Source organism: Candoia aspera, chromosome 14 (assembly GCF_035149785.1).
Source record: "Candoia aspera isolate rCanAsp1 chromosome 14, rCanAsp1.hap2, whole genome shotgun sequence".
NCBI classification, from domain to species: Eukaryota; Metazoa; Chordata; class Lepidosauria; order Squamata; family Boidae; genus Candoia; species Candoia aspera.
In genome coordinates, this window is record NC_086166.1 from 4,928,239 (window position 1) to 4,952,324 (window position 24,086).

Genomic DNA, 24,086 nt, shown 5'->3' on the forward strand with positions numbered 1-24,086 from the left:
CGAAGCCTGAGATGCAAGCCGCCGGGCACTCATTGGCTGAGCCTCGCAGAGTGGGCGGAACTAGGGCTTCTGCGAGGCGCCCGTCCCCCTCCGGTGTGTGGGTAAACCCTTTCTCCCCGCTCCTCGTGGTCTCTGGGAACCTCCCACGTGGACCATGCCCCGCCCGTCCTTTCCTGGGAAAGGTAGTTCTTTCCTTCCCCTCTTCCCCCTCCTTCCCCGGCAGCGAAACTCCATTTCCCAGGCGGCGCCGTTCGCGCTCTTCCCCCTCCCCTTTCCCGCCGCCTCCGGCGGAGCCGCCGCCGAGCAGGCTGGGGCTTGTGGTTTGCGCGCGGGGAAGCAGCCTTTCCCCGCGCGGCCCCTCCGCCTTCCTCCCGGACTCCGTTTCCCGGCAGCCCTCGGGAAGCGCCTCCGCCGGCCCCCCTCCCGCCCTCGGCTGAGCCCCGCCATCCCCCCCTTTTCGGCGGAGACATTTGCGAAGCCTTTTTCCAAGATGGCGGCCTGGGGAAGGAGGCGCGCGGGGCCCAGCAGCTCCAGCGGCGGCGCCGCGAGGGAGAGGTGAATCTCGGGGCTCGAGCGGGGAAGCCGGCCGCCTCGCCTCGGCCCTTCGAGCCGGGCCTCGGCCCTGCGGCAGGGGAGCGGCGCCGGGGCCTGCACGCCTCCCCGCTTGGGAGGGAGGGCGGCCGGCCAGCAGTGGGTCGCTGCTTGGCCAAGGGGCGGGGGCGGGGGCAAGCGGAGCCTGGCCCAGCATCGATGGACTACAACGCCCATCGTCCCCAGCGCGGCCGGGGTGCCCCATCATTCCTCCCCCCCCTCGCAGTCCCGTGAAACGTCCCTCCCGCCCGAGAGTCAGGGTTGTGGCGGGTCGTGTGAACCTGTCATGGGCCGGAGAATGACCTTGGGAGGCGGGAGGAGCAGCCGCAGCCCAGAGGAGGGAAGCCCGCAGCAGGACCGGGGCTGGAGGAAGCGGCTCGGAAGGGACCCTCCCTGGTTTTGGGGGGAGTGAAAGTGAGGGAGGGGAGAGGGGCTTTCAGACGGGCGAGCTTCTGTTACTGTAACCTAGCAAGAAGGGCAGGGTTAGGGCTCCCGGCCGGGACTACCTGGGAGGGCTGAGAGAAGCTGGGCAAGGGGGTTAGGGGAGCCCCCCCGGGGAGAAAGGAAGTCTGTTGTGGGAATGCAGCTGCAGGCAGGGGATCCGTGGGGGGTGGGAGGGCTGTGGCCCGGGGTGGCTGTGGATGTAGGAAAGGGGGAGCTGGGAGCAGCAAGGGGAATGGGCAAAATATTTGTCTGCTGCGGGGTCTGAAGTTGCATCCGTCCTGGGGAAGGGCTGGGTGAGAGAGGAGAGGGTCCAGCTGCTTTGCAAAGGCCCGGGCTTTCTGGAAAGGGTGGGCTTGGTTGCCAAAAGGGAATTATTATTACCAATATTAATAATAATATTATTACCGTATTAGATTTTTATCCCTCCTTTTTTATATATAACTCACCGGTGAACATACTTAACTGTGTGCTGGGGTGGACATGCAGGAGACCCTGAGAAGGGGAGATCCAGATCCGCTGTTCACTCAGGAAGCCCTCGCCCTTCCAACATGTAGGAAGTGGGGGGGGGGCAGGGGTTCCTGAGCTGCGGCTAAGCGTGGTTTCTGGGTGCTCTTTAATTTTTTATTTTGTGTTGTCAATTCTGAACCCTGACACTGAAGTCTTGGGGCACAGCTGTTAGTGCTGGTTGAGCAATTTGTAGTTTTTTTAGGTGGGTGATGTGTTGGTCCTGGATTTGGAAAATTATATTGGGAGCTGGCATGGAACTAATTGGTGGGGGGGCGGCGGCTTTGGAAATTTACCATTTTGCCATTGGCTCTCCTAGCAAGATAGAAAAATGGGCTGATGGGTATTTTCTTGGCGTGGTAAGTAAAGGGTCTTAATATTGGTTGGAGGAAGGCAGGAGAAAGTACTTGACTTCCCGAATGAAAGGTGGGAAATAAACATTTATTTTCTTCCTCTCAGGTTATCTTCTGAAAGAAAAATAGTTACAACACAGCTATCATGTAACAAAATCTGAAAATTGCAACTTAATTTTTATTCTGTCCAGTTTCAAAGTTTCCAACAAGCTTTTCTGACTTCATGGTGTTGCTTGTTGCATTATTTCCCATGATTTTTTTTTTTCATTTTGATGTTAAAATAGTTGGATCTGCAAAGGAATGAAAGACTTTTTTAAAAGAGCTTAATTTTTCAGTAAATACGTTATTTGTTGTATATGTTTAGGTAAGGATACTAGAAGATACTAGAACCTGGACCTACTCTAGAGGTCTTTGCTACAAGTTCTTCAGTTGAGAAGCTGAGGCATGTTCCTGAATGTGGGTTGTCCCTCCACAGACCAAATAAACTATACATGAATGTTATCTTTTTTTAATAATAATTTTATTATTACAATTGAAAAGATAAAAGCTAATACAAACTAGAAAATGAAAAAATAGAATGTGCAGAAAAGGGAAAATAGAAAAGAAAGAAAAAATAAGAATATAGTAAAAAAAAAAAAGAAAATTATAAAGAAATTACCTCCCTCTTCATCACAACAGGTATAAGCAATTTTAGTAACTTATCACCTTTTCTTAAAACACAACAAATGATCTCTTCTTCCCATATGTCATCTGTAAAGAAATCTTTAAAGCCTTATTGTTCAGTCCTGGTTAGCAAAAGTCCATTAAGGATTACCGGAGATACCATATCTACCTTGATCAAATCAATTTTATATTCCTTTGTTTTACTTGGATCCCTTCAAATAATGTCCTAGAACTTGATTTCTTTTCATTTTTTCTTCGTCCCTTCTCACAAAATCCAACTTTAACAAGCCTCTTGTAAATCCAATATAGGAAAGTCAGGTCACTCATTTGGTTTGTTACTTGTCTAGTATCCCTTTTAATTATTAAGATATCAGCCAGTTTCTTTTGTATATCCAGTGTAGCATCTTTTTCCATATCGTTCTTGTAGCCTGTCATTTTTAAATCCATTTTCAAAATTAGTCTCAGTCGTGTCTGGTAAAACTTGTTCCTCTTCCATGACATCTTTTAAGCCCTGTCTATCTGTAATGGCAGACACTTTTAAAATTAACCTCTGTGTCCATTGTTCACAAATATCCTTCAGTATCTCCAATGTTACAGTATTTTGCTCCATTCTGTATTAGTAAGTCAAATTTAAGTATTCTTTTCCTTTAATTGTAATCCTTAATTCCTTCTTCTCTCTAGTATCCAGCCTTCAAAGTCCCATCCTATCATGTTTTTTTTTTAAGAATTCAAAACAACCGCATTTTCCCATGGGAAGGGTTCTTACAATTAATTTCAAAATCTTATTTCAAATCCATCTGGATTAGTCCATTTGTAACTTTCCAATATCAACTTTCTAATCACCCTTTTGCTGTTTATTCCAAAAAAAAAAAAAAGTCCTTAAACTTGTATTTAAAACTTCCTTCACTAAGGTTTGAAGGAAACTCACCCAGTGCTATAAAACTTGTCAATCCAAAGGTTCCTAATAGCTGAAAAGCAGTTAAGAAGCAATTTCCAAAAGCGATTAAGAAATGAGGCTCAGCAAACCTTATGTCCATATAGGCTGCATTATAGCTATGAGCTTGGTTGAAATCCCTCTATTTCCAGCCGCTCGACTCACAGGTCAACCACAAAAACCTCAATTCCTGCAGTCTACTCATGAGGAGCAGCTATCCAGAGCACAAGTGGGCAATCTCACAATCTCTCCCTTTTCTGGAGAGACTTTGCTGGCCAGAATTTGCCATCTGGCCACCAGTCTCCGCTGCCATGCTGTCCCTGCTCCTTCAGGGACGTCTAATTCACCATGAATCCTCACCAGAAGTCCCACGTGAATGTTGTTATCAGTGGGTTGCAAATCAAAAGATGGGTTAACAGTTAAACTGCAGTGAGGAAATGATGGTTGAAGCAGATACTTCTTTTCTTCGGTCTCTCTAATCCAAGACAAAAAGTAGATCTTATAATTAGTCTTCTACATGCTCCTTAGAGCAGGGCCTGGCCCTAAAGTATGTTTCCGTTGTATTCTGGGATCTCATCCAGAGTGACAAGGACACACCCTGGCTTGCATTTATTAATTTTTATTTGCATTATAAAGGTTCTTTCCCAATTGTTGGAAATGTTCCCTTCCCCTCCAAAGTAGAATTAGCTGTAGTGAAGCATTATGTTTACCCCAGGAAAAATATTTGCTAGCTGATATTTTTTTTTATTACCCATATTTTGGAAAATGTAGGCGAGTCGGTAGGCATTCTTGTCATCAGGGCTTCCATGCAGCTGTCCCAGAAAATTCTTCTGAGCCATGTGGTGAATTCAGATCTCATGTTTCTGGCCACGCACATCTTAGTTGGCTGCATCATAATGGATTCTTTCCTTAGAGTTCTCCCACATCTTTTTTCCTCTCCCCCTGCTTTTCTGGAAACATCTCCGAATCTCTGCCTGCATCTAGAAATGTAGTTTAGATGCAAAATGGACACGATCACCTGATATCTGCAAAGCCTATGCCTTTCCCCACAATGGTTGGGTATCCAGTCATTTGTATCTGATTCCTCCTATTCAGAGCTGGTTTTCCTGGCCCTTTTTCTGAAGTTGCGTCTGGATTGGGACTTTAGTTTTGAAGGCAAGGCTATTTGTATGAAAGGACTACTATTAGGGGAATTAATACTACCCTACTGCATTGTTTCTCAAGCTTGGCAATTTTAAGATATGCGGACTTCAACTCCCAGAATTCCACAGCTGGGAATTGAAGTCCACATATTTTGCCAGGGTTGAGAGACAAAGCCCTGCTTGAGTTTCAGAAGTTGGCAAAGTATTATAAGGCTCATCATGTCAGACCTGTCTGACTGATGCCTTTGATATAGGATGCCAGGTCAGTTTTGTATTAAAATACAGCATTTGTAGAGGAATAGGAAATTGGGCAGGTACTTCTAAGTGGGGCTGAAAAAGATCCTCTTGTATAAAACATTTTAAACTTTCTGTTTCTACCATCAGTGTGGTTGTTAATATTGACCTTGGTAGATCTATAATTAGGCTGCCCATAAACCAATATTCAATTATTTGCAAGTGTTCTTTGGTAGTGCCCTGGTTCATGCGTTATGTTAAGCCATAATGTGTATTTGTGTGATGTGTGATTCCTGCCCATTGTGGTTTATTTGGGAAGCTATGTCTAGACTGTAGGTTAGCTTGATGTGTGTGCAGTCCCAGCCATAAGCAGAGACATTACCTGAGCAGTGTTGGCTTTACCGTTTTAGGGATTTGGGTTAGATCCCTGTCATTTGTTCGCGTCAATGCAAGTTGTATTCCGAAACCTGGGTAGCGCTTGGTTTAATGGCTCCACTTTTGTATCTGAAGATGCATTACAGATTTAAGAACAGGTAATCTCTATATTGTATGTCATCCTTCTGTATTCCTGCTCTGTATAAAATTGGGATCTGTTAGGCTCATAACTGGAGTGCTGAGTCAGTCACTTCATAGTTTAAATGTGTGTTGCTGTCTCAGTTCTGCATACATTTTCAGCCATAAATTATTGGCTTAATTTTTTCCTGTTGTGAACTTGGGTGGCTATAATTAACATGACATCATCTCTGGCTGTTTTAAATGAGTACCTTCTGAAAGTTGGAAAGTGCCAAGTAATCAATAAATATTGTTAATTGATGATTACTTGATTAGTCAGATCACTACGTTAAACTTGTTTTGCTAGAGTAGTTGTCCAATATGTATAAAGCTTGTACGGGTTGGTTGGCACATTTATTTGTAGCGTGAAGAAGCTGATATTTTTGTTTTAAATGACAGTTTGCGTGACTGAAAGAAATTCAGTCCCTTTCCTGCATTTTGAAAACTTTTATCGGTCTAATGGGATAGGATAGAATAGGAATAGAATTTTTTTTTATGGAGAAGAAAACGTAAAGCATTTCCTCTTCCTCCATGCAAGTTCCTTGATGCCTTTCTGCATAGTGATCCCAGGCTTAAAGAACAGCATGTATTTTTGGAAGGGGGGCATGTTCCAGCTGACATAGAGGAAGCAGAGGAAGACCACCGCAACAAGGAAACCTTAGAATCTAGGTCAACAGGTCTCCACATTTGTGAGGCCATCCTAACCGGTTTGCCTTTCACTAAGCAAGGGAATACTTCAGTAAACTGCTAATACTATTTCTTAAGCAGTTTCTGGCCTTTTGTGAGAGATTATAGCAGCATGACTAACTCAGCAGTTGCATGCATGTTTACTTAGAAGTAACTCCCATTGAAAAGTAGGCTCTAGGAAGATCATGGTTTGTAGTTTGCCTTGGCTAGGAGCACATTAAATGGCCTAGCTCTGTCATATCCTGAGTGGTAGCCCCTATCTGGAATAATAGTAAATAATAATTGGTGTGATTTTAGACTTAAACGTTCCTCCCTACCAACATTGATCTTCCATTTCTCTCTCTGATGGCACCCCAGTAATCTAGATGGCAACATCTCTTGAAAGGTAGAATGGATTATTTTCAGTTGACAAAATGAATTGCAACATTGCCTTTGGCTCCAGGTGTCAAATTCTGAGTCGTAGCAGAAAGTTCGCAGCCGTATCCCACATTTGGTCTGCGTTAGATTTCAAGCTGGGCTAACTCTTTCCTTGTTCCACTTGAGTATGGATCTCTGCAGAGGTTAGATATTCACGAACTAACAATGGTAGGGTGGAGATAGACATCCTGGAAACTTTTCCTCTTGCACTCTTGTTTCAGCGCTGAGCTTTTCTGGGCAATCTTGTGAAACGGAGCCCTGGCTGGGAGATACCGAAACAATAGTTTTTTTGTTCAGTGCAGTAACTTCTGAGCCTGGATCCTTCGGTGGGATGGCCGGGCCACTTAGTTTGGGGCTGTGTTGGGTGGTCCACCCTCAACTGATGGCAGAAACTCTCAGCCTCCGGTTGGGCGGGGCTACAGGGATTCTGTGATGTGGCGGAACTCATGTCCTGTCTCGGTTAGGCCCGGTACCACGTCTTGCGAGACACCGCTAGTGTCCACAAAGAGAGAGTTCATTCTCTTTCCAGGAGCTGCTACTGGAAATTTCGGTCTTGGTTTGCTATTCAAACAGACCATTTCTTTTTATAAACAGTGAACTAACCTTATAAGCGTTTTAAAGATTGATCCAGGAAATATCCAGAGATGCCGGCGTATACCGTTAATGCAGTATACATAATTCATATGTACGCTCTCACATTTCCTGTGCTGTTTTTGAGGCCTGCTTGATACCGGGACGAGCTTTTTTGCCGTGTCTGTCTGGCGTCTATAGCTGGAATAAAAAGGTAAAATTAAGAGCAGTTCATCAAGGAAGTGAAATCTGATTTGCAAACGCTCAGTGCTTTGTTACCAGCTCCTTGATGTGGCGTATTTTTATGAAGTCGAAGAAAGAACTGCAGAAAGGACTAATTAAAAAAAAGCCCCTCTTAGTTAGAAAAATATCTTTAGTACAGTATTTTCAAATTCCCTATGTCGGTGGTGCACAGTGAACAGGAATCCTAAATGTGCAGCTTTCGTGAGAACATGAATATGCAGCAACGGAGTTTAGGATGGGAATTCCAGTTTCTAACTATTGAATCCATTTTCTAGACTCTCTAAGAATTATCCCTTCCCTCCCTGTGTACATACGTTCTAAGCAAGCGGTATGATCTTAACATTTAGAACCCCAGGATTTTCATTCCCATTCCCACATTGATTCAAATGTGAGAAGGTGGTGAAATGCTTACAGCCACCATTCTGGTTCCCCAGCTCTACTTTTGCTTGGGCTAATTGAGGAATGGATTATTTCAGATGCAGGATTTCAACCACCGTTCAGCTTTCTGAGAGGGGTAGGATTTTCTGACAACTTTGGGACACCCCAGCAAATGAATGCAGTGTCGCTAAAGTTGCTCCTAAGGCCGCCGTAACAGCTGGGTGGGATCAAGCCAAAATTCACGTAGGACAGCATTCTGTTCCCCCCCAGATGTCGTTGGAGGCCCGTAATGTACATATATTAGCTTCCTCCCTGCTCGTGTTTCTCTTCCCATAGATATAAATAGCCTCTATGGCAGTGTTTCTCAAGCTTGGCAATTTTATGATGTGTGGACATCAGCTCCCAGAATTCCCCAGCCAGGCTGGCTGGGGAATGCTGGGAGTTGAAGTCCACACATCTTCAAGTTGCCAAGCTGGAGAAACCCTGCTCTATAGATTCTTCTCTGCTAGGCTTGGAATTGTCACAGGGAAGGTATTTGGTCAAACCACTGAAGTTCACACTCTTCATCCCTGTACGCAAACGTTCGAGACAGACACTAAGCAAATACACCATGAAACCAAAAGCCTGCTTTTGTTAGGGACGTGAAGCTCCGGAGAATGAATGTGTTGGGTGCAGACCTACTGCAAAGCTCGGTGACGGCCTGGGCTGAACAAAAGCGCCCTTTCTGTCTGCGTGGTGTCGGTTAGGTTTTTGTGAAAAGCTTTCCCCTGACCTGGCAACTTTAAAATGTGCTAAGTCGATAAACCCACTTTGTATACCCAGCGCAGTGCTAGCAAAATACTGGGACTCCCTCGTTCTTGGGGAGCAGAGTCTGATCTGAGGTCATCCGGTGGAGGCTTTGTCTTCTGCTGACCGGTTCAACAGAAGGCCAGTGTGAAGAGCTGGGAGCTACGCTTGCATCATCAAAGCCTTGAGGCCTCTTTAAAAACACTTGGAGACACACATGGTCCACCATTTCAGAAGTTCAAGTAGGCAACTTTGCTCCCCAGGGTTTTGAAGTTACTTTCCGGTGGGCTGATGGTCATTGAGGCAGTGGGGTTTCCCAACCCTCCACGAGACAAACCGGCCAATCTTCCAACTCTCTCTCTCTCGTTAATGTTTCCATTTAATTCATTTTGATTCCTCCCAGCCACAAAGAGTAGCGTCCAGGACCTTCCCATTTGACCAGACAGCTCATAAATTAAACATTAGAATATCCACAGTAAAGCCCTGGAGACTACCACGCTTGTCACTGTTTGCCCTTTAGTGCCGAAACATGAGAGTCGCAAGCCACTCAGTTGACTGAATTATGGCCATTTGGCATTTCAGAGCCCTGGGGGTTGCCCTGGAGGGCCCAGAGGGACCCGAGCCTGAGACCTCTCCAGTCGCAATGTGTGGACTTTGGCTCCCAGAATTCCCAGCCTGAGCTGGCTGGAGCAGTCTGGGAGTTGAAGCCGGCACATTTTTACAGCGCCAAGGTGGGAAAGGTTGGCTCATACGCTGGTTGAAAAGGCATGAGAATGCCGAGGGCCCCCAAGTTACACCGAAGAGGAGAGCAGGGGCGAGGCCTGTGCCCACACCCCTCTGAGTCACTCTGCCTTTCCTTCCCACAGGGTCTCCTTGTCTGCCACGGACTGTTACATCGTTCACGAAATCTACAACGGGGAGAACGCTCAGGACCAGTTTGAGTACGAGCTGGAACAAGCCTTGGAAGCGCAGTACAAGTACATCGTGATCGAGCCAACGCGCATTGGGGACGAGACGGCCCGCTGGATCACAGTTGGGAACTGTCTGCACAAGACGGCGGTGCTGGCGGGCACGGCCTGCCTCTTCACCCCTCTGGCCCTCCCCGTGGATTATTCCCACTACATCTCCCTGCCGGCCGGCGTGCTGAGCGTCGCCTGCTGCACCCTCTATGGGATCTCCTGGCAGTTCGACCCCTGCTGCAAGTATCAGGTGGAGTACAACACCCATAAACTCTCCCGCCTGCCCTTGCACACGCTGACCACGTCCACCCCGGTCGTGCTAGTGAGGAAGGACGACCTGCACAGGAAGAGACTGCACAACACAGTGGCCCTGGCTGCCCTGGTGTACTGTGTAAAGAAGGTGTATGAACTCTACGTGGTATGATTGCAGCCGCGACAGGGGGAACCCGCCGAGACAAATAAGGTGTATTAAAGACTCCTACAGGAACATTCGACTACTTTCTTCCTCTTGAAGTGGTGCCTGGAAAGCCATTTGGTTTACCCAATTATTATTATTTTTTTGGTTATTTTTGAAAGAAACAATCACATCACGGGTGCATCGAGGGAACTTTGTTATTTTTTACGCCTCAGACGGGGATCTGCAGTGGAGTGGAACAGTACGAGCGCTGGAGACAGTGATGGAACCTCAGTGAAAGAAAAGGATACACGGGAGGGGGCGGGTGGATTTTGCCCCCCACCCCTTGGGAAAAACCTTAAGTATGTTGTTTAATTGTATTCTACAGAACCAGCTCAAAGCTATCACTGACCATTCATTAAAGGATGAGAATTTCAAGTGGTCTCCTTTCTTTTGGTGCCCAAATAATCTGGTGGAAGGCTCTTCTTAACGGCAGGCACAGTGGCAAGGGACAGACTGGGTGGAAGCTCCCTCTTGGGTAGATCAAGAGAATCTGCAGCAAAGGGTTTCCTGCCTTTATCAATAGCCAATTGGTTGGATTCACACGTTGCACCAAACTGTGACGTGTATCTGGCTGTTGTGTGGAACCAGCCATTGCAGTTTGCAAAGAATAGTTGATGGCTTAATGTTGGGTATGAACCATGCCACTATTGCTTGTTCACCAAGCCCTAGCTTGAACAAAACCTGGTTTAGCGATCTGTGAATAGTTTTTCCCAACAATATTTTTAATGGGTATTTGAACTACAGGAATATCAGTTAACAATCACTTCAGTGTTTTTTCTTGTTTGTGGGCCCAAGTTAGAACCTTTCTTACAAAGCTGGTAAGCATCCATTAACTAAATCAAAGGGAACTTGAAAACTCTGATGGTGCTACTTAGGGGAGATTGTTAGATGCTGAGTTGGCTGAGAATAACTTGCCCCTTCCCTTCTCATAACTGTGTGGGCGTGAAATAGCTTTAATCATTTTCTTAAAAACAAAACAAAACCCTCATGCCTGGTACGTTTCAGTATCGTATATGAGAAAAGAGGACCCAGATTCCTCTTTTTGTCCATTTCATCTGGGGGGGGGGGTGTAATTCACAGCCAAGAGCAGTTTGAAAATTTCAAGCAATTAACTGAACAGGGAAAACAAACACTGAAAAAAAATTCCAATACTCTTACTTGCCATCCAGAAAGGTGAGATCATCTGTTCAGCGCAAGCATGATTTGTTTACAGGTATATTTTATTATTTATTTATTCAAATTTTGCTGCCACCCATCTCCCCCAAAAGAGGGACTCTGGGCGGTTCTTGTTTGGCAGGTAGACCTGCCATCTGACTATATTATAGTAAAGAGGGCCTTGAAATGGCTTCCCACAAGGGCAAAGCCAGAGGTTGATGCTATTTTTAGCTTGGGGAATCTAGAACTAAGAGCCAAGCTCCTGCTTCCCTTCAATAGGGCCATCTGGTCAAATGCTGAAATCCTGTGGCTTTTTGGATATAGCACCTGTTGAGGAAGCCCAGGGGATTCCTGTTGTTATAGCCTCTTTCTGTAGCATAGCAGGTAGGTAATAGAATACCTTTCAAGTATTTAGTGCAGCGATTCTCTTAGAAATGAGAAGTGAGAAAAACAGTGATTAAATAATTCTGGCTTCTGTTTGGGCACAATCACTAATATTCACTGAACTCAGACACATGGAAAGGTTCTGTTATTTATAGTAACCAACTTATTTCCCCCAGAACGGGTAAGGAGGTGTTAAGGGTCTGGATCGTCTTGCTGAGGAGTAGGGGAAGCAGCAGACAGTGTGATGAGTGGATTTAACATTAAAATAATGTGCATTTCACAATGGTAAACCTGGCCTGAGGTTTGGCTTTAGAAAACTGCTAAGGTTAGATGAGAAGAGGCAAAGTATAAATAAATGGCAAGATCACCTGCCCCCCCACCCCCCAGTAATTTCAGCTTTCCTAAAGGACTTGTCCTAACAGCCAGGAACCACGCTAAGACAAGGAGTAGGTCTCTAGTGTTTTATTACTGCTACATAACAGGAAATCCTAACAAACTGAAGAAGCGTGGGAAAAACCCAGACATATAAACCCCAAAGGCTAAGGCGGTCCCGATCTGTGTCTCTTTGAATGGCCACCTAATTCCTCAGTACTACGCATGTGCTTTACAGCCTGGATGGGAGCCCCCTGCTCGCCATCCTTACTCAGGACAGGACTACTGCCATACTGGCCAGTATGCTGACTAACATCAGGTGCGATGAAGTCATTAATCATTGGCAGAACAATGCAGATTTTGCCACTGTCTGAAGTTGGCAGTGTTTATATCTATCTGTAAATCTCTTGAGATGTTTTAAGTGAAACAAAACAGACATAAAGACTAGTTTTGCACATGGTGCTGAGTCAACTGTTTATTGAACCCTGGGCTAGGTTGGCACGCCGTACTAGTTGAAACAAACTCCCTTATGGTTTTGTGTGATATACGAAGTAGCTTTTCTATCTCAGATACTAAATGCCTGTAAGTCTCTCATGAACAACATCCACGCTATTCTTTTTAGCTTGGGAGATTTTAATAGCTGCTGGGGACAACTCGCTTCTTTCCCTCTCTCATTTACAAAGCAGACATGAAAGGCAGCTTGAAATACAGGTGATAGCAGAAAGAATTCAGGAATACCGAGCTGTTGATGGCACATTGTCTCTGGAAGCTCAACTAAATGGGAAACGTGTCAGCATGCAGCTTTCATTCACTGAATCTAAGTTGAACTCCCTAGGATTGACTGCTTGCCTTGTACATACAAAAGGCTTTGCGGTGCATGAAGACTTTCAGTTGGCCATGATTGTTGCCCCGAGACTCTTGGCGCAAGGAAGGGTAAAAGCTCTCGCAGTTCTCCACTGATCGAAGATACGATAACACGCAGCTTCTGCTTGCAGTCCACGATTTGGCACAGCCCGGTCTGTGGGGGGCTACGATGCCTTGGCTTTCTTTTCCTTGCGAGCTCTCCTTGCCGTGAAGGTGAAGAAGAGCGTGGGGCAGAGCGCTCGGAGGTACACAGCCAGGGAAGGCAGGAACCCGGCCACCACGACCTCTTTTTTCTTCTCCCCCACAGCGTTGAGAACCACGCGAGCCACATCGGTGGCTGCCTTGCCTTCGCTGGTGGTCTTGTCCATCACTGCGCAGCATGGAAAGCAAGCAAGCAAGCATCTTTAGAAGCAGTCAGTTCCTAGCTGCAACAGACCAGCGATTGCAAACGACAGCCCCTGCTGGGAAGCGAGGCTCATGGATAAGGCAAGGAAGGGTCTTTAGACCGCTCCCCCTGCAAGTTCCCTGTCCAATTTAATTTTTATTACTTTAATTATAAGGGAAGCAGCTGTTCTGCAAAACAAGGCACCAGCTTCAAACACGATCGGCATTATTTCCAACAAGGCCTCAGGCCTAGGGAGACCCCAGATGCTTTCTTAGAATGAAGACGGGGGTAGCTCAATGCCCTGTCTGGGTGCCTGGCAAATGCGCTTTGATGGCCGGTCACATCCGCTACGGCAGCTATTTTGAGGAGTGCCCATAACAGATCTGCCAAAGTCCAGATGGGCCCACCAGCCTCCCCTGCCGTAAGCCATTCAGCATCTCAATACCGAAAAGCGTTAAGTCTGTTCAGCCCAGCGGCTTTTATAACCTAATTGCTGAGCTCGGGGGCCTGAACAAGCGAAACATGGTACGCCACCTTTGTCAGCAGACGGCACGCGGACAGCGACACCAGTCCTCACCTCCATACTGGGATCCATCAGACGTGACGGCATTTAGCGAAAGGTTCGTCTGAATGTAGCCGGGACTCACGACCGTCACTTCGATGTTGAACCGCTCCACTTCGGCTCGTAAACAGTCAAAAAAGGCTTGAGTCGCATGCTTAGAGGCTGCGTCTGGGAAGGATGAAGAAAGGGGGCTTGATCACCAACCTGCAATTTCCCAGCCGGTGTCTAGAGCAGCGTTTCTCGACCTTGGCAGCTTGAAGATGTGTGGACTTCAACTCCCAGAATTCTGCAAATACTGTCTTGATGCCAGAAAACACACCAGTTACTGTCCCATGTGCTTATCCAGTAATGGGACCTGGACAGGGGGGCCACAGGAGAAAAACAAGGTCAGAAGGGGGCCACGGGCGAAAAAAGGTTGACGGGCTCTATATGAGCCCGGGTGGGGACGCACGTCACAATCAGAATTATTACCAGCTCCAACAACAAAGTAACTTACTAGAAGGAATTGTAGGAGGACAGCTATGTTCGTTTCTGCTAGCAAAAAATCAGGAATTTGAGAGCACTTTTTCCAACGAGCAAATTTTATTAATAGGCCTAAGCTCACGAATCGAGCTGCAGCTTGAGCCTTTTAACAAAATTTGTTCCTTGGAAAAAGTGCTTGACTTTTTTATTTTTTATCTTTTACTACTAGGAGGAAGAAAAGGTGTAGTAAGTCTGAAGGGGATTTTCAAGTATTCCAGAAGCACCAGGCTGGCACTCCTGCACAGTCGTCAAGCAGACGGCATCTTGGTCCAACCCAACATAAATAAATGTAAACAGTGAGGCAGTGTGTGGGTGTTTTTTTCTCCTCAATAGCATGGGGAAAAAAATGGGACTGCATTTTAGAATGCAGAGTTCAGCTGGAACTAGCATTCCTGGGAGCAGCATCTGGAGAATTGCAGGTACCTATCTCTTACTTAAGGTAAAAATTGGCAAGCAACATAGGAAGTTTCTCTTCCCTTGAACACTACGTGTGTCGTGTAGAATGTGCCTTTTCTTAGAAGTTGCTGTTTCCAATGATATTAGTGAGGGGAAAGTTGCAGTGTCCAGCAGAACGTTCCTCCTAAGCTGCTGCTGTCTTCTCATTTCAAATTTGTTATAGCTGCCCAACTCTGACGGACGCTGGGTGGCAAAGAAAACCAAAAAGCCAGTAAGAACAACAGAAACCATAACACCACGAAGACGGCCCAGGCTCAAACAATCCTAAAAGCAACAAAAACCACAACGGGGGGCCACAAGTGAAAGTGGCGCTTACATGCCGAGCGGAAGGGGATGCTGAATTTGCCTTGCACGCTGCTGATCGCGACGATGTGGCCTTTCCTCCTCTTGATCATGGAAGGCAAAAGTGCTGGCATGCAAGAGGAGAGAAAAATTAAGGCTGGGCCTTCGAATACGACCATAATAAATAACACGGACTTGGCTCTTCCCAAACCTGCTTTCTTGTCTAATAAACACCTATCTAGACATTCCAATATTATTAGTTCCATTCAAGTTGCCCACCCCTAATCCCTGAACACTTCTATCAATTTACTCTAATCACGTTTTTTTAATCCGTTCAATCGTTTCCGATTCTCAGAGACTGCCCAGACAAGTCCCTGCAGTTTTCTTGGCCAGGTTTTCAGAAATGGTTTGCCATTCCCTGCTTCCCAGGGCTGAGAGAAAGTGACTGGCCCAGGGTCGCCCAGCTGGCTTCATGCCTAAGGCAGGACTAGAACTCACGGTCTCCTGGTTTCTAGCCTGATGCCTTGACCCAGTGTTTCTCAACCTTGGCAACATTAAGAGGTGTGGACTCCAACTCCCAGAGTTCCCCAGCCAACCACGCTGGCTGGGGAATTCTGGGAGTTGGAGTCCACACCTCTTAAAGTTGCCATGGTTGAGAAACACTGCCTTAACCGCCACACCAAACTGGCTCTCTAATCCAACATTAGATTTGGAGAAATGTCTTGCTCTTGAGGACAAGATGTGCCAGTCAGATTGCTTAGCCGCAGTCTGGGTGGAAATGGACTCTGAAAAGAGAGCCCAATTAATCACTTCAGCACCCATCAAAACAAAGCAAACACAGATTTTCTATTCCCCCAAAGACTGCTGGCCCAAAATGGATCATCCAATGTCGAGGTCCAGAATGTGTTGATCTGGAGTAAAAGTTCGACCCATTTCAGTGAAATGTGCATGCTTTTCTTATATCTGCTTCACTTATAAACTGTTCAACGGAAGTGCAAGAAGAATCGGTGATCCTATGCTGCTTGGGTATCAAAAGTTATGTCCACAGTTTTTCCAAAAATTACAATTTGTTAGTTGATTTCCCTTTGTCAGCTTCTGCTCCCCAGCCGCCTCCTGTAGGTGCCTCTGAAATCTGGGGCAGAGAAAGAAAACTCTGAAAAAGGATGAAGAGACTCTTCCCATAATTTACTTCATCCATGATCTGGCTACATCGTCATCCTGCTTTTTTGTTCTTTCTCACCTGGAAAGGTGAGATGGAGATCAAGCCTTAAGCCTTACCTTTCGTCAAAGCAACTGGACCAAAGTAATTGGTCTCCATCACTTTCCGATCCACCTCCATCACTGTGTCCACTATGGTGCCTCGGTAGCTGATCCCAGCGTTGTTAATCAAGACGTCGACATGATCCACGCACTCCAAAATCTCCTTAGCAGCACTAACTACAGCTTTGATATCCGAGAGGTCAAAAACCACAGTGTGATGTTTATGGGCCTGTTAAAAAGGCGGAAAAGCCCAGACCCACAACTTGGCATCCAAATCCTTTCAAGCTACAGAGTCTGCAGCACAGCCTCATACCGTATCTCTACTGGCACCGTCTGTTTCATAACCCTCTCCGAAGGCATCACCGGGAACCAGGGTAGAAACTCAAAAGAATCACTTCCCCCGTGCCCAGAGGTGTGCATGCACCATTGCTGTTATTTGCACAAACACTATCACCAAAGAGACATTACAGTACAGCTAGGTTTGCGTCGTGTGCTTAAATGGATCAGTGGCAAAGTAAGGCATGGGCTGTAGACCCACCATAATCCAGACTGTGATGGCCAGGAAAGGTTAGTTTTAACCCCAGAGATGACCTGAGTTGGTTTTCCACCCTAAACTAACCTAACCCAGTCAGCTGTGCTGTGCACACACAATAACTTGGTCAAGAGAGGGGCAGTTCTACAGCCTACCCTTCTCCAGCTTTGGAGGAGGAGGAACGATTCCAACCTTCTCATTCTGACAAGATTCCTAGCAGCCACAGAAACCCGCTCTCAAAGGCTGTAACAGCCTAGCTAGACCCACGGGTGCCTCCTGGCCACAGAGAAAAGGAACGCTGATACCCTGCTAATATTCCCTTGGTACAGGGCTCATAGGACGCCAGGTCCTTCCTGGGGGAGGTGGGTGGGGACCGTGTTCCTCAATTTGGAAACTACTTCTGGGTTAGTTGTGGACTAGGCTAAGCGAGCTGTGCAAACCTGGACCATTTTGAGAGCCTGTTTTAAGGTTAAAAGGCTAAGCGCGAGCCACACTTCCTGTAGGCTCTACCCTGTTCCTTTAGCCGCATCTTCATTTTTACAGGGAATCACAACACTGTGCAGACTTAGGCATATTTTATTTCTCATTGTCACCATCCACCATTCTTGATTAAGGGGCTGCCAGCTTTTGCTGATTATATCTGAAGGGGTTTAACAGCCATCACTGGCTTAATTTGATACATAAATCACATTTTGGACAGTATGCCAAGAAGCCACCTTAGATACCTGGATGCTGTCCAAAGGCCCATCTCTGCTTCCTCAAACTCGTTGAAAACTAGAGATGGCAGGGACTTAGAGAAGCGCAGAGAATGCAAGGGACAGTATTAATGTCCCAGCTTTCTTCTTGCCTTCCCTCCCCGTACTTACATTTTTGAGGGGGTCAGCAGCAGTAGACAGCTCCTGAAGAACATCTTGAAGTCTCTCTCCATTTCGACCACACAACACCAGTTTGGATCCCGCAGCATGGAAAGCTTTGGCACATTCTTGCCAGGAAAAAAATCAGGAAGAGGGTGAGAGAGACCTGTTTGACTGTAAGTCCCAGAATGCCTATCCAATCTGATGCCCTCTAGATGTGGTGGGCTACCACTTTCAAAATCCGCTATTGGCCGGTATGGCTGGACCCAATGGGAGCCGGTTATCAGCCCCCAACCACTTTTTTTCATTAGTTCAGTTGTTCAGTCATGCAAACTAGAGCAATAGCACTTCTTTCTTGACAAAAAGGCTATTTATGGAGGCAAAAGGATACGTTGCCATGCTTAAATAGGTGTGTCAGAAAGTAAACATCCCTGGGAAACAATGACATCATTTTAGCATCTGTCTCAGAGAGGAAAAAAATCAGTCCTCTTGGAATGGTGTTTTAAAAAAAAAGGATGAGGTTCCCATACTGTGCAAAGCCATAGTTTGCTCTCTCATGGTTTGTTAATTAAGCCATAAATGGCTGGGTTGACTCAACATGCTAAGTTAGAAACAAGCAAAGCACATGCTGGTTTCGTCTGTGGTGCAAATCTAGCCAAGGAGAAGCAGGATCTTCAGACACCAGGTTCCTCTTCGCCAGATCAAACTTCAGAAGAAAACCCCTACCTTTCCCCAGCCCAGAAGTCGCGCCTGTGATTACCACCACTGCATCCTTGAGGTAGGCCCTCGCCTGGATCCACCTGAGCAACCGGAAGAGACTGAAGATCCCTGCGCCGCTCAAAAGCAGCGGGAGGAGGATCCCAGAGGTGAAATCCATCAGCTTTTGACTTCTTCTCCTGGAGTGGCAGAAATGAACAGACACAGAGGCACATGACGTGGACTGATCGCTAACCCTTTTCCCTTTAAGTGATCCAGCTTGCAGCTGAACTAGCAGAGAAAATGGGTCAGCCAGGGAAATGAAAGCTATTTGGTAGGGATGGGCAGCCCAACACTTCTTCTAAGCAATTTTGCGTTGGGGTGGGCTTTCTTTCTGCCCCTTAAATCACAGACAGCTTCCTCAACACTCAAGTAAATGGATCCACACATACAAAGGAGCGCAGAACAGATTACTCCGAAGTGGTCCAATCCAAACAGGTTGAGTTCACACGTTCCACCAAGCAATGAAGTGGTTGGGCTGGCCTTAGGATGAACCCAGACTATTATGGTTTATTCAGTAAACGTTGGCTAAGCAAAATGATGGCTTAACAGGATTGAATGCAGCCACAGTGGTTTGTAAACCATGGATTCAAGCTTAGCATTAAGTATGGTACTTGAATGAGGCCACTGTGGCTTGCTCAACAGCAATCCATTAGGGTAAGCCACCACTTACTATAATGTGGGAGCCCAGCCATTGTGGCTTGCTCATGAATCCACATCTAAAATAAACCATAGGTTTATTTTGAACCTAGCCAATACAAAGAAAGTTGGCGTTCCAACACCCACTCCCATTTTTCCTTTCCCAACCAATTCCCAACATTCTGTGGCTCAGCTTGCTGAGTCCTCATTAAAACATCCTCCTTAAGCTCCTTCTAAGAAACGTCTGTGAACACTGATTCTCTCTTCACTGCCCTGAGTTTGGCTCCACAGCCAGCATGCACTGCTTGCCTTTGCTCTTAAAAGGATGATAAACTGATTAATGTAAAACATAGATTTCAAAGCTAACAGTAAGCGATTTCAGCTGAATAACAACCCATGCATTATTTTAATCTTGTTTGTTTATAAAACCATGTAGCTACTTTTTATAAACACTCCTAATGTGGCGTGCAAGTCATTAAACAAAGCAGCCTACAACTATGTTTGGAAAATAATAATACAGGAAAACTCAACCTTGGCCAAAAGAAAGACATAAAAAATCAGCAGATGACACCAGCACAGCAGTTTTTGAACCAAACCCCTGGGTGGACAAGTTTGCCTTGAGCTCACCCTGAAAGGTTAAGAGCCTGGGTATCAATTCTGCAATGAGGTATCGCATTATCAAGCAAACTCCAACCCAGACAGGAGGTAAAGACACACACACAAAACAAGCTGGACCTGGGTAAACGCCAAAGCACCTTGTGATCCGCGGTGCCCACCTGAGACAAGCCTCTGGATCCACAGTCAGAGAACATGCCCTCCTGTACTTTGGACAGCTTGATTCTGGAAGAAGATTTGCCTCAGCTAAACTGGGTGCCAAGTAAACCATTTCCACTCTTACCACTTTAGAGAGAGTTCGCTTTCTACAGGGAGAGCATTTAGTCAACACTGTTGTCAGAAACCAGAGAGCACCGGTGGCAACCTCAAAAGCTCTTTGAGATGACGTACTAGGAACAAGCCACAAAGGCCACCAGATGGGTGATGCCGCCATTCATAGAACACCAAGTACAAAACCACGTCACTTCACATCATGCTACAAAACGGACTAAAGGGCCCGCTGGGTTAAAAAATGCCTAATGTTAAATAGATTGAAACTGGGAGAGAAAGCGTTAAAGGTGGCCCTTTCTCCGTGTAAAAATAGTCTAACGTCTTGTCATGTCGTCATCCCCAGGGTGTGAAGGATATATAAGGTCCTACCTTTTTGAAAAATAAAAGCTTCAGTTGCAGAACAGTGTCCCATGCTGGTAGCTGTCTCGGAAGCTTCGACTGAGGGCCGAAAGATTTAAATAGATAAATGGCTGACTGCCAAGCTGAGATGCTTAGTCCAGAACTGGCACATGAGAGCAAAGCCAGCCTCCAAGAAACACACTGTAATGTTATAGGCATGTCTTTTATTTTGGGTTAGACAGAAAAAATATCTACGTTATATTGGACTGGTTCAAGGTAGGGCCATGTCTTTTTGTTGACCAAAAAGTAGTCATCAGCTAGGGTCAACTGCCAGGTTCACCCACACAGCAAAATCCAGGTTTGCTCAACACACCACCATTTGCTGAGTTCATACAATGAGCTAAGACAAGACCAAGCAAACTATATTTGTGGACAGGTACAAAGTAGACAATGTAAGGTAAACTCTGGTTTATAAGCAGCAATGGAAATCCAAACAAACTACATTTCTTTGCACACCTCCAGGCTGTACATGAAGCTGCTGTAGACCAAGCCAGAAAACTGGTTTGTCCAGCACATTCTGTTTTGACTGACAGCAGGTCATCACACACCTTTCTAGCATGAGCTACCAGAAATCCAGTTTTAAGTAGGGTTGTCAGGAATTGAATTTGGGATCTTGGAACATAAATTATGCTCAACTCCTGAGTGATGGACCTCATTTTTACTTTCCTCTTTCCAGCCATTTGGTCATTTGTGACTTGAACCCACCACTTTTGGAAACTTTTCCTGCCAGGTTGAAGGGGCAGTTCTTCCTGGAAAACTGGCAACCAGCTGAGCAAGACATCATCATTCAAACTGCAAATTCAGACCCACAACAAATTCATAATAAATGGGATAAAAGTAGGATACAAGACTTTTCCCCAACTGGCAACCTCAAGACACATTTGAGAACTTCTACCCCCAGAATTCCCTGTAGGTTCCAAGCTGTTTGGAAGACATCAAACTACAGAAAACTGGTAGGGTATTTCTACATCAGAGAGCCAGCTGGGTGTCGTGGTGAAGGCACCAGGCTAGAAACCAGAGGACCATGAATTTGAGTCCCGCCTTGGGCACAAAGCCAACTGGGTGACCTTGGGCCAGTCCCTCTCCCAGCCCTAGGAAGGAGGCAAGGGCAAAATACTTCCAAAATCTTGCCCAGAAAACTGCAGGAACTTGTCCAGGCAGTTGCCAGAAGTCAACACTGACTCAAAGGCGCCAAAAAAAAAAAAACCATCTACATCAAGAGCAGCTTTCTTTTTTCATTCATTTATTCATTGCACTGGAAGCTGTCTGTCTGCTAACTATCCTTAATTTTAGTGGCACCAGACTGTTCTCCCCAGCACTTAATGATTCAGAATTGCTTCACCTACATTCCTCTGGAAAAATACCTGGTCCTTCTTTCAACAAGCTAAATTTAATCCTCTTCTTGCCAGGTCCTGCAACACTGATTCTCTTCTCAAGTACCTCCTCCTGTTCTTTGCCAATAAGGACCAAGAGCTTTTGCAAACAACATACGGAGTTTGTAATTTCAGAATTATGGAGTTGGAAGATACACCCCAGTCCATCTACTCCTTCTTCTGCTGGATGAAGGAAACATCCCCACTGATGGTTAACCAAGCAGGGAAGAACACCAACCCTCTTCTTTAAGCACTTTTGCCATGAAGATGTTCATCCTAATCCTTGACTAACATTTCCCCTCCCCTTCTAGATCTAAGACTATTCCCTGGGGAAGGAGAGAACACATTTCTTTAAAATCTCTTTTCTGTGGCAACTCTTCAAGTTTGGGAAGAGAGCCATTGATCTCTGAGCTAGCTTCACCTCCCATCTTAAGGCACAATTTTGTTAATGAGGTTAAATAAACCACAACTGGCTGGGGTCACACAACACACTAAGCCATACATCTTGGTTTCCAAACTACAGATGCTTGGTTCAGGCAACAAATTATTTAAAAACCAAACTATAAACATTTGGGTTTAGTGCAATGTTGACACCAAATCTAGGTCTTCTCTTGAGCAGAGTAATTTAGACATGTTTAGCCTGGAGAAGTCACAGCAAACTATTTTTCAACAGCTGATGCAATGCTAACACCAAGATTTTTCTAACGGGGTAGTGGAATTGCTCTGTCTTCGATTTCTCACAAGCACATAAGGCATATATGCATAAGTGCATTTGCCCATTTTCCACATGTCCATCCAAATGCCGAAATATTTTTCAACTTGCTTCAAGTCATGCAGCTGAATTAAACTGCTCAAGATGATTCAGCAGATCGTTACAGAACAAGAATCAACTTGCTAAGCATCCAAAACCCAGCAGCTATTAGAACTTGAGAGAATCCTCCCACCTGCTTGTCCTTTTGCTTTTTCAACACCATCTCAGATTAAAACACTACAATCACACTCTCCGAGAAGGTGAATCCTATGGACCTTAATTCCAAGAAAAGAACAGAATCCAGTTGCAAGCATGAAGCTACCCATCACTTCAATAACCTCACTTCAATCCTAAGGCTGGCATCTTCCCTACCCCTTCTTTAATACCTCAACCATGATCCTGTGAGGTAAGTTAGACTGAGAGATGGCAACTGCCTCACGAGGAACTCCCAGTCTCACCCGCCAACCCAGTGTTTCTCAACCTTGGCAGCTTGAAGATGTGTGGACTTCAACTCCCAGAATTCTGGGAGTTGAAGTCCACACATCTTCAAGCTGCCAAGGTTGAGAAACGCTGCTCTAACCTCCTTCCCCATCCACTTCTGGGGAAATCCCATTACTCTCTACCAACATCTCTCCCATCCATCGCCTTCCATATCCATTGGACTACAACTCCCATCCCCCCTGGTCCAGCCACGGCCTCAACCTGTCGCTCTCCACCCCATCCTTTCCACCCACCATATCTGCAACCAGCACCTTCTAGCTGTTTTGGTCGGGAATCCCCTTCACGCCCAGCCATTGTACTGTCTGTGGATAATGGGAACTGCAATCCAACACCCAACATCCAAGAGTGGGAAAACCATTCTAACCCCCCTCCCCTTTCTGGATTTATGTAACCAGGCTCCCCCGTATCTAGCAAGAAGACGCAACCCCGAAAGCAAAAACCACCCCCATCCAAGCCCAATTTCCCGGTTTTATACAAACTACCTGGCAACCACCATCACCGTGATTACATTTCCAGAAGTGGAATGACACCTTCTCCCCGCCCCCTCTCTCTGCTGTGTCCAATCAAGACGCATCGTTCCAAACCAGACACCAGGCGGAGCTATCAGGCCATCAGCCAATCAGCGACGGCGCGAGGTGGGATGCCCCGAAGCTATCGACGCGATGGGTAGTCCAATTCCATTTCAGTTCCCTCCGGAAACTTGGACCCTGGGCTTAGAGTTCCGCCCCAGCAATTACTCCAAGGAAAGGAAAAATAAGATAAAATATGATTCACTCTCTTATGTCAGCGGGGGAGAGAATAAGTGAAAAAGCTGGGGCAGAGATTTCTTGAATCCTGAAGAGGGCGGGGTCAGTTCAGGATTCAAGGGGGAATTTTTTTTCATTCACCCATAATAATTCTCATGTAGGGTTTTCTCCTCTTTCATACTTATTTTCAAGGGAAAAAGCACTTCCTTGCACAATATTTTGTTGATGAGGCTTTCTTAAAATGAACTTCAGGCCCTGAATGTGGTTCCTATGTTCCAGCTACACTTGTTCTCAAAACAACCTGTCGAGACTGGCTAAGCTGGAAAGTGTTTTCTTGATCCGCATTTCATTAACAGCTCTTGGTGTATTATATGGTCAGATTTATGGCTAAGCAATATTATATGATTTTTTTTTCTTTCTTTTCAGGAAGGAATATAGGGAGTGCCTTTGGTCTTCATAACAACCTTGAGATACACAAAGCTGAATATGTGCCT

The 24,086-nt window shown here is 45.9% G+C and overlaps 2 protein-coding genes across 4 annotated transcripts; one reads left to right on the top strand and one right to left on the bottom strand.

Moving 5' to 3' along the window:
• Positions 1–312: 312 nt before the first annotated feature.
• On the top strand, positions 313–10,289 carry TMEM11 (transmembrane protein 11). Its single transcript, XM_063314813.1, has 2 exons — positions 313–555; positions 9,365–10,289. Exons 1-2 carry the CDS (start codon positions 491–493, stop codon positions 9,879–9,881), a joined length of 582 nt encoding a protein of 193 aa, XP_063170883.1. The 5' UTR covers positions 313–490; the 3' UTR covers positions 9,882–10,289.
• Positions 10,290–12,276: 1,987 nt separating this feature from the next.
• DHRS7B (dehydrogenase/reductase 7B) lies at positions 12,277–23,411 on the bottom strand. 3 transcript variants are annotated; one of them, XM_063314730.1, is made up of 7 exons: positions 23,329–23,411; positions 18,269–18,438; positions 17,555–17,670; positions 16,175–16,385; positions 14,931–15,023; positions 13,652–13,804; positions 12,277–13,059 (listed from the first exon to the last, which is right to left on the bottom strand). In XM_063314730.1, the coding sequence occupies exons 1-7, from the start codon at positions 23,340–23,342 to the stop codon at positions 12,854–12,856; spliced, it is 963 nt and encodes a 320-aa protein (XP_063170800.1). In that variant the 5' UTR covers positions 23,343–23,411; the 3' UTR covers positions 12,277–12,853. The 3 variants fall into 3 exon arrangements, with proteins under 3 accessions (XP_063170800.1, XP_063170801.1, XP_063170802.1); XM_063314731.1 differs by having other exon boundaries at positions 18,269–18,435; positions 23,329–23,370; XM_063314732.1 differs by lacking the exon at positions 23,329–23,411 and adding an exon at positions 20,192–20,263.
• Positions 23,412–24,086: the final 675 nt, after the last annotated feature.

Excerpts from the sequence above, each read along its gene's own strand:
- TMEM11 (XM_063314813.1), top strand. The coding sequence starts at position 491 with ATGGCGGCCTGGGGAAGGAGGCGCGCGGGGCCCAGCAGCTCCAGCGGC. Across the intron at positions 556-9,364 it reads GGCGGCGCCGCGAGGGAGAG|GGTCTCCTTGTCTGCCACGG; the intron begins GTGAATCTCGGG and ends TCCTTCCCACAG.
- DHRS7B (XM_063314730.1), bottom strand. Across the intron at positions 17,671-18,268 it reads GACTTCTGGGCTGGGGAAAG|AATGTGCCAAAGCTTTCCAT; the intron begins GTAGGGGTTTTC and ends TTTCCTGGCAAG. Across the intron at positions 13,805-14,930 it reads CATCCCCTTCCGCTCGGCAT|ACGCAGCCTCTAAGCATGCG; the intron begins GTAAGCGCCACT and ends CATCCTTCCCAG.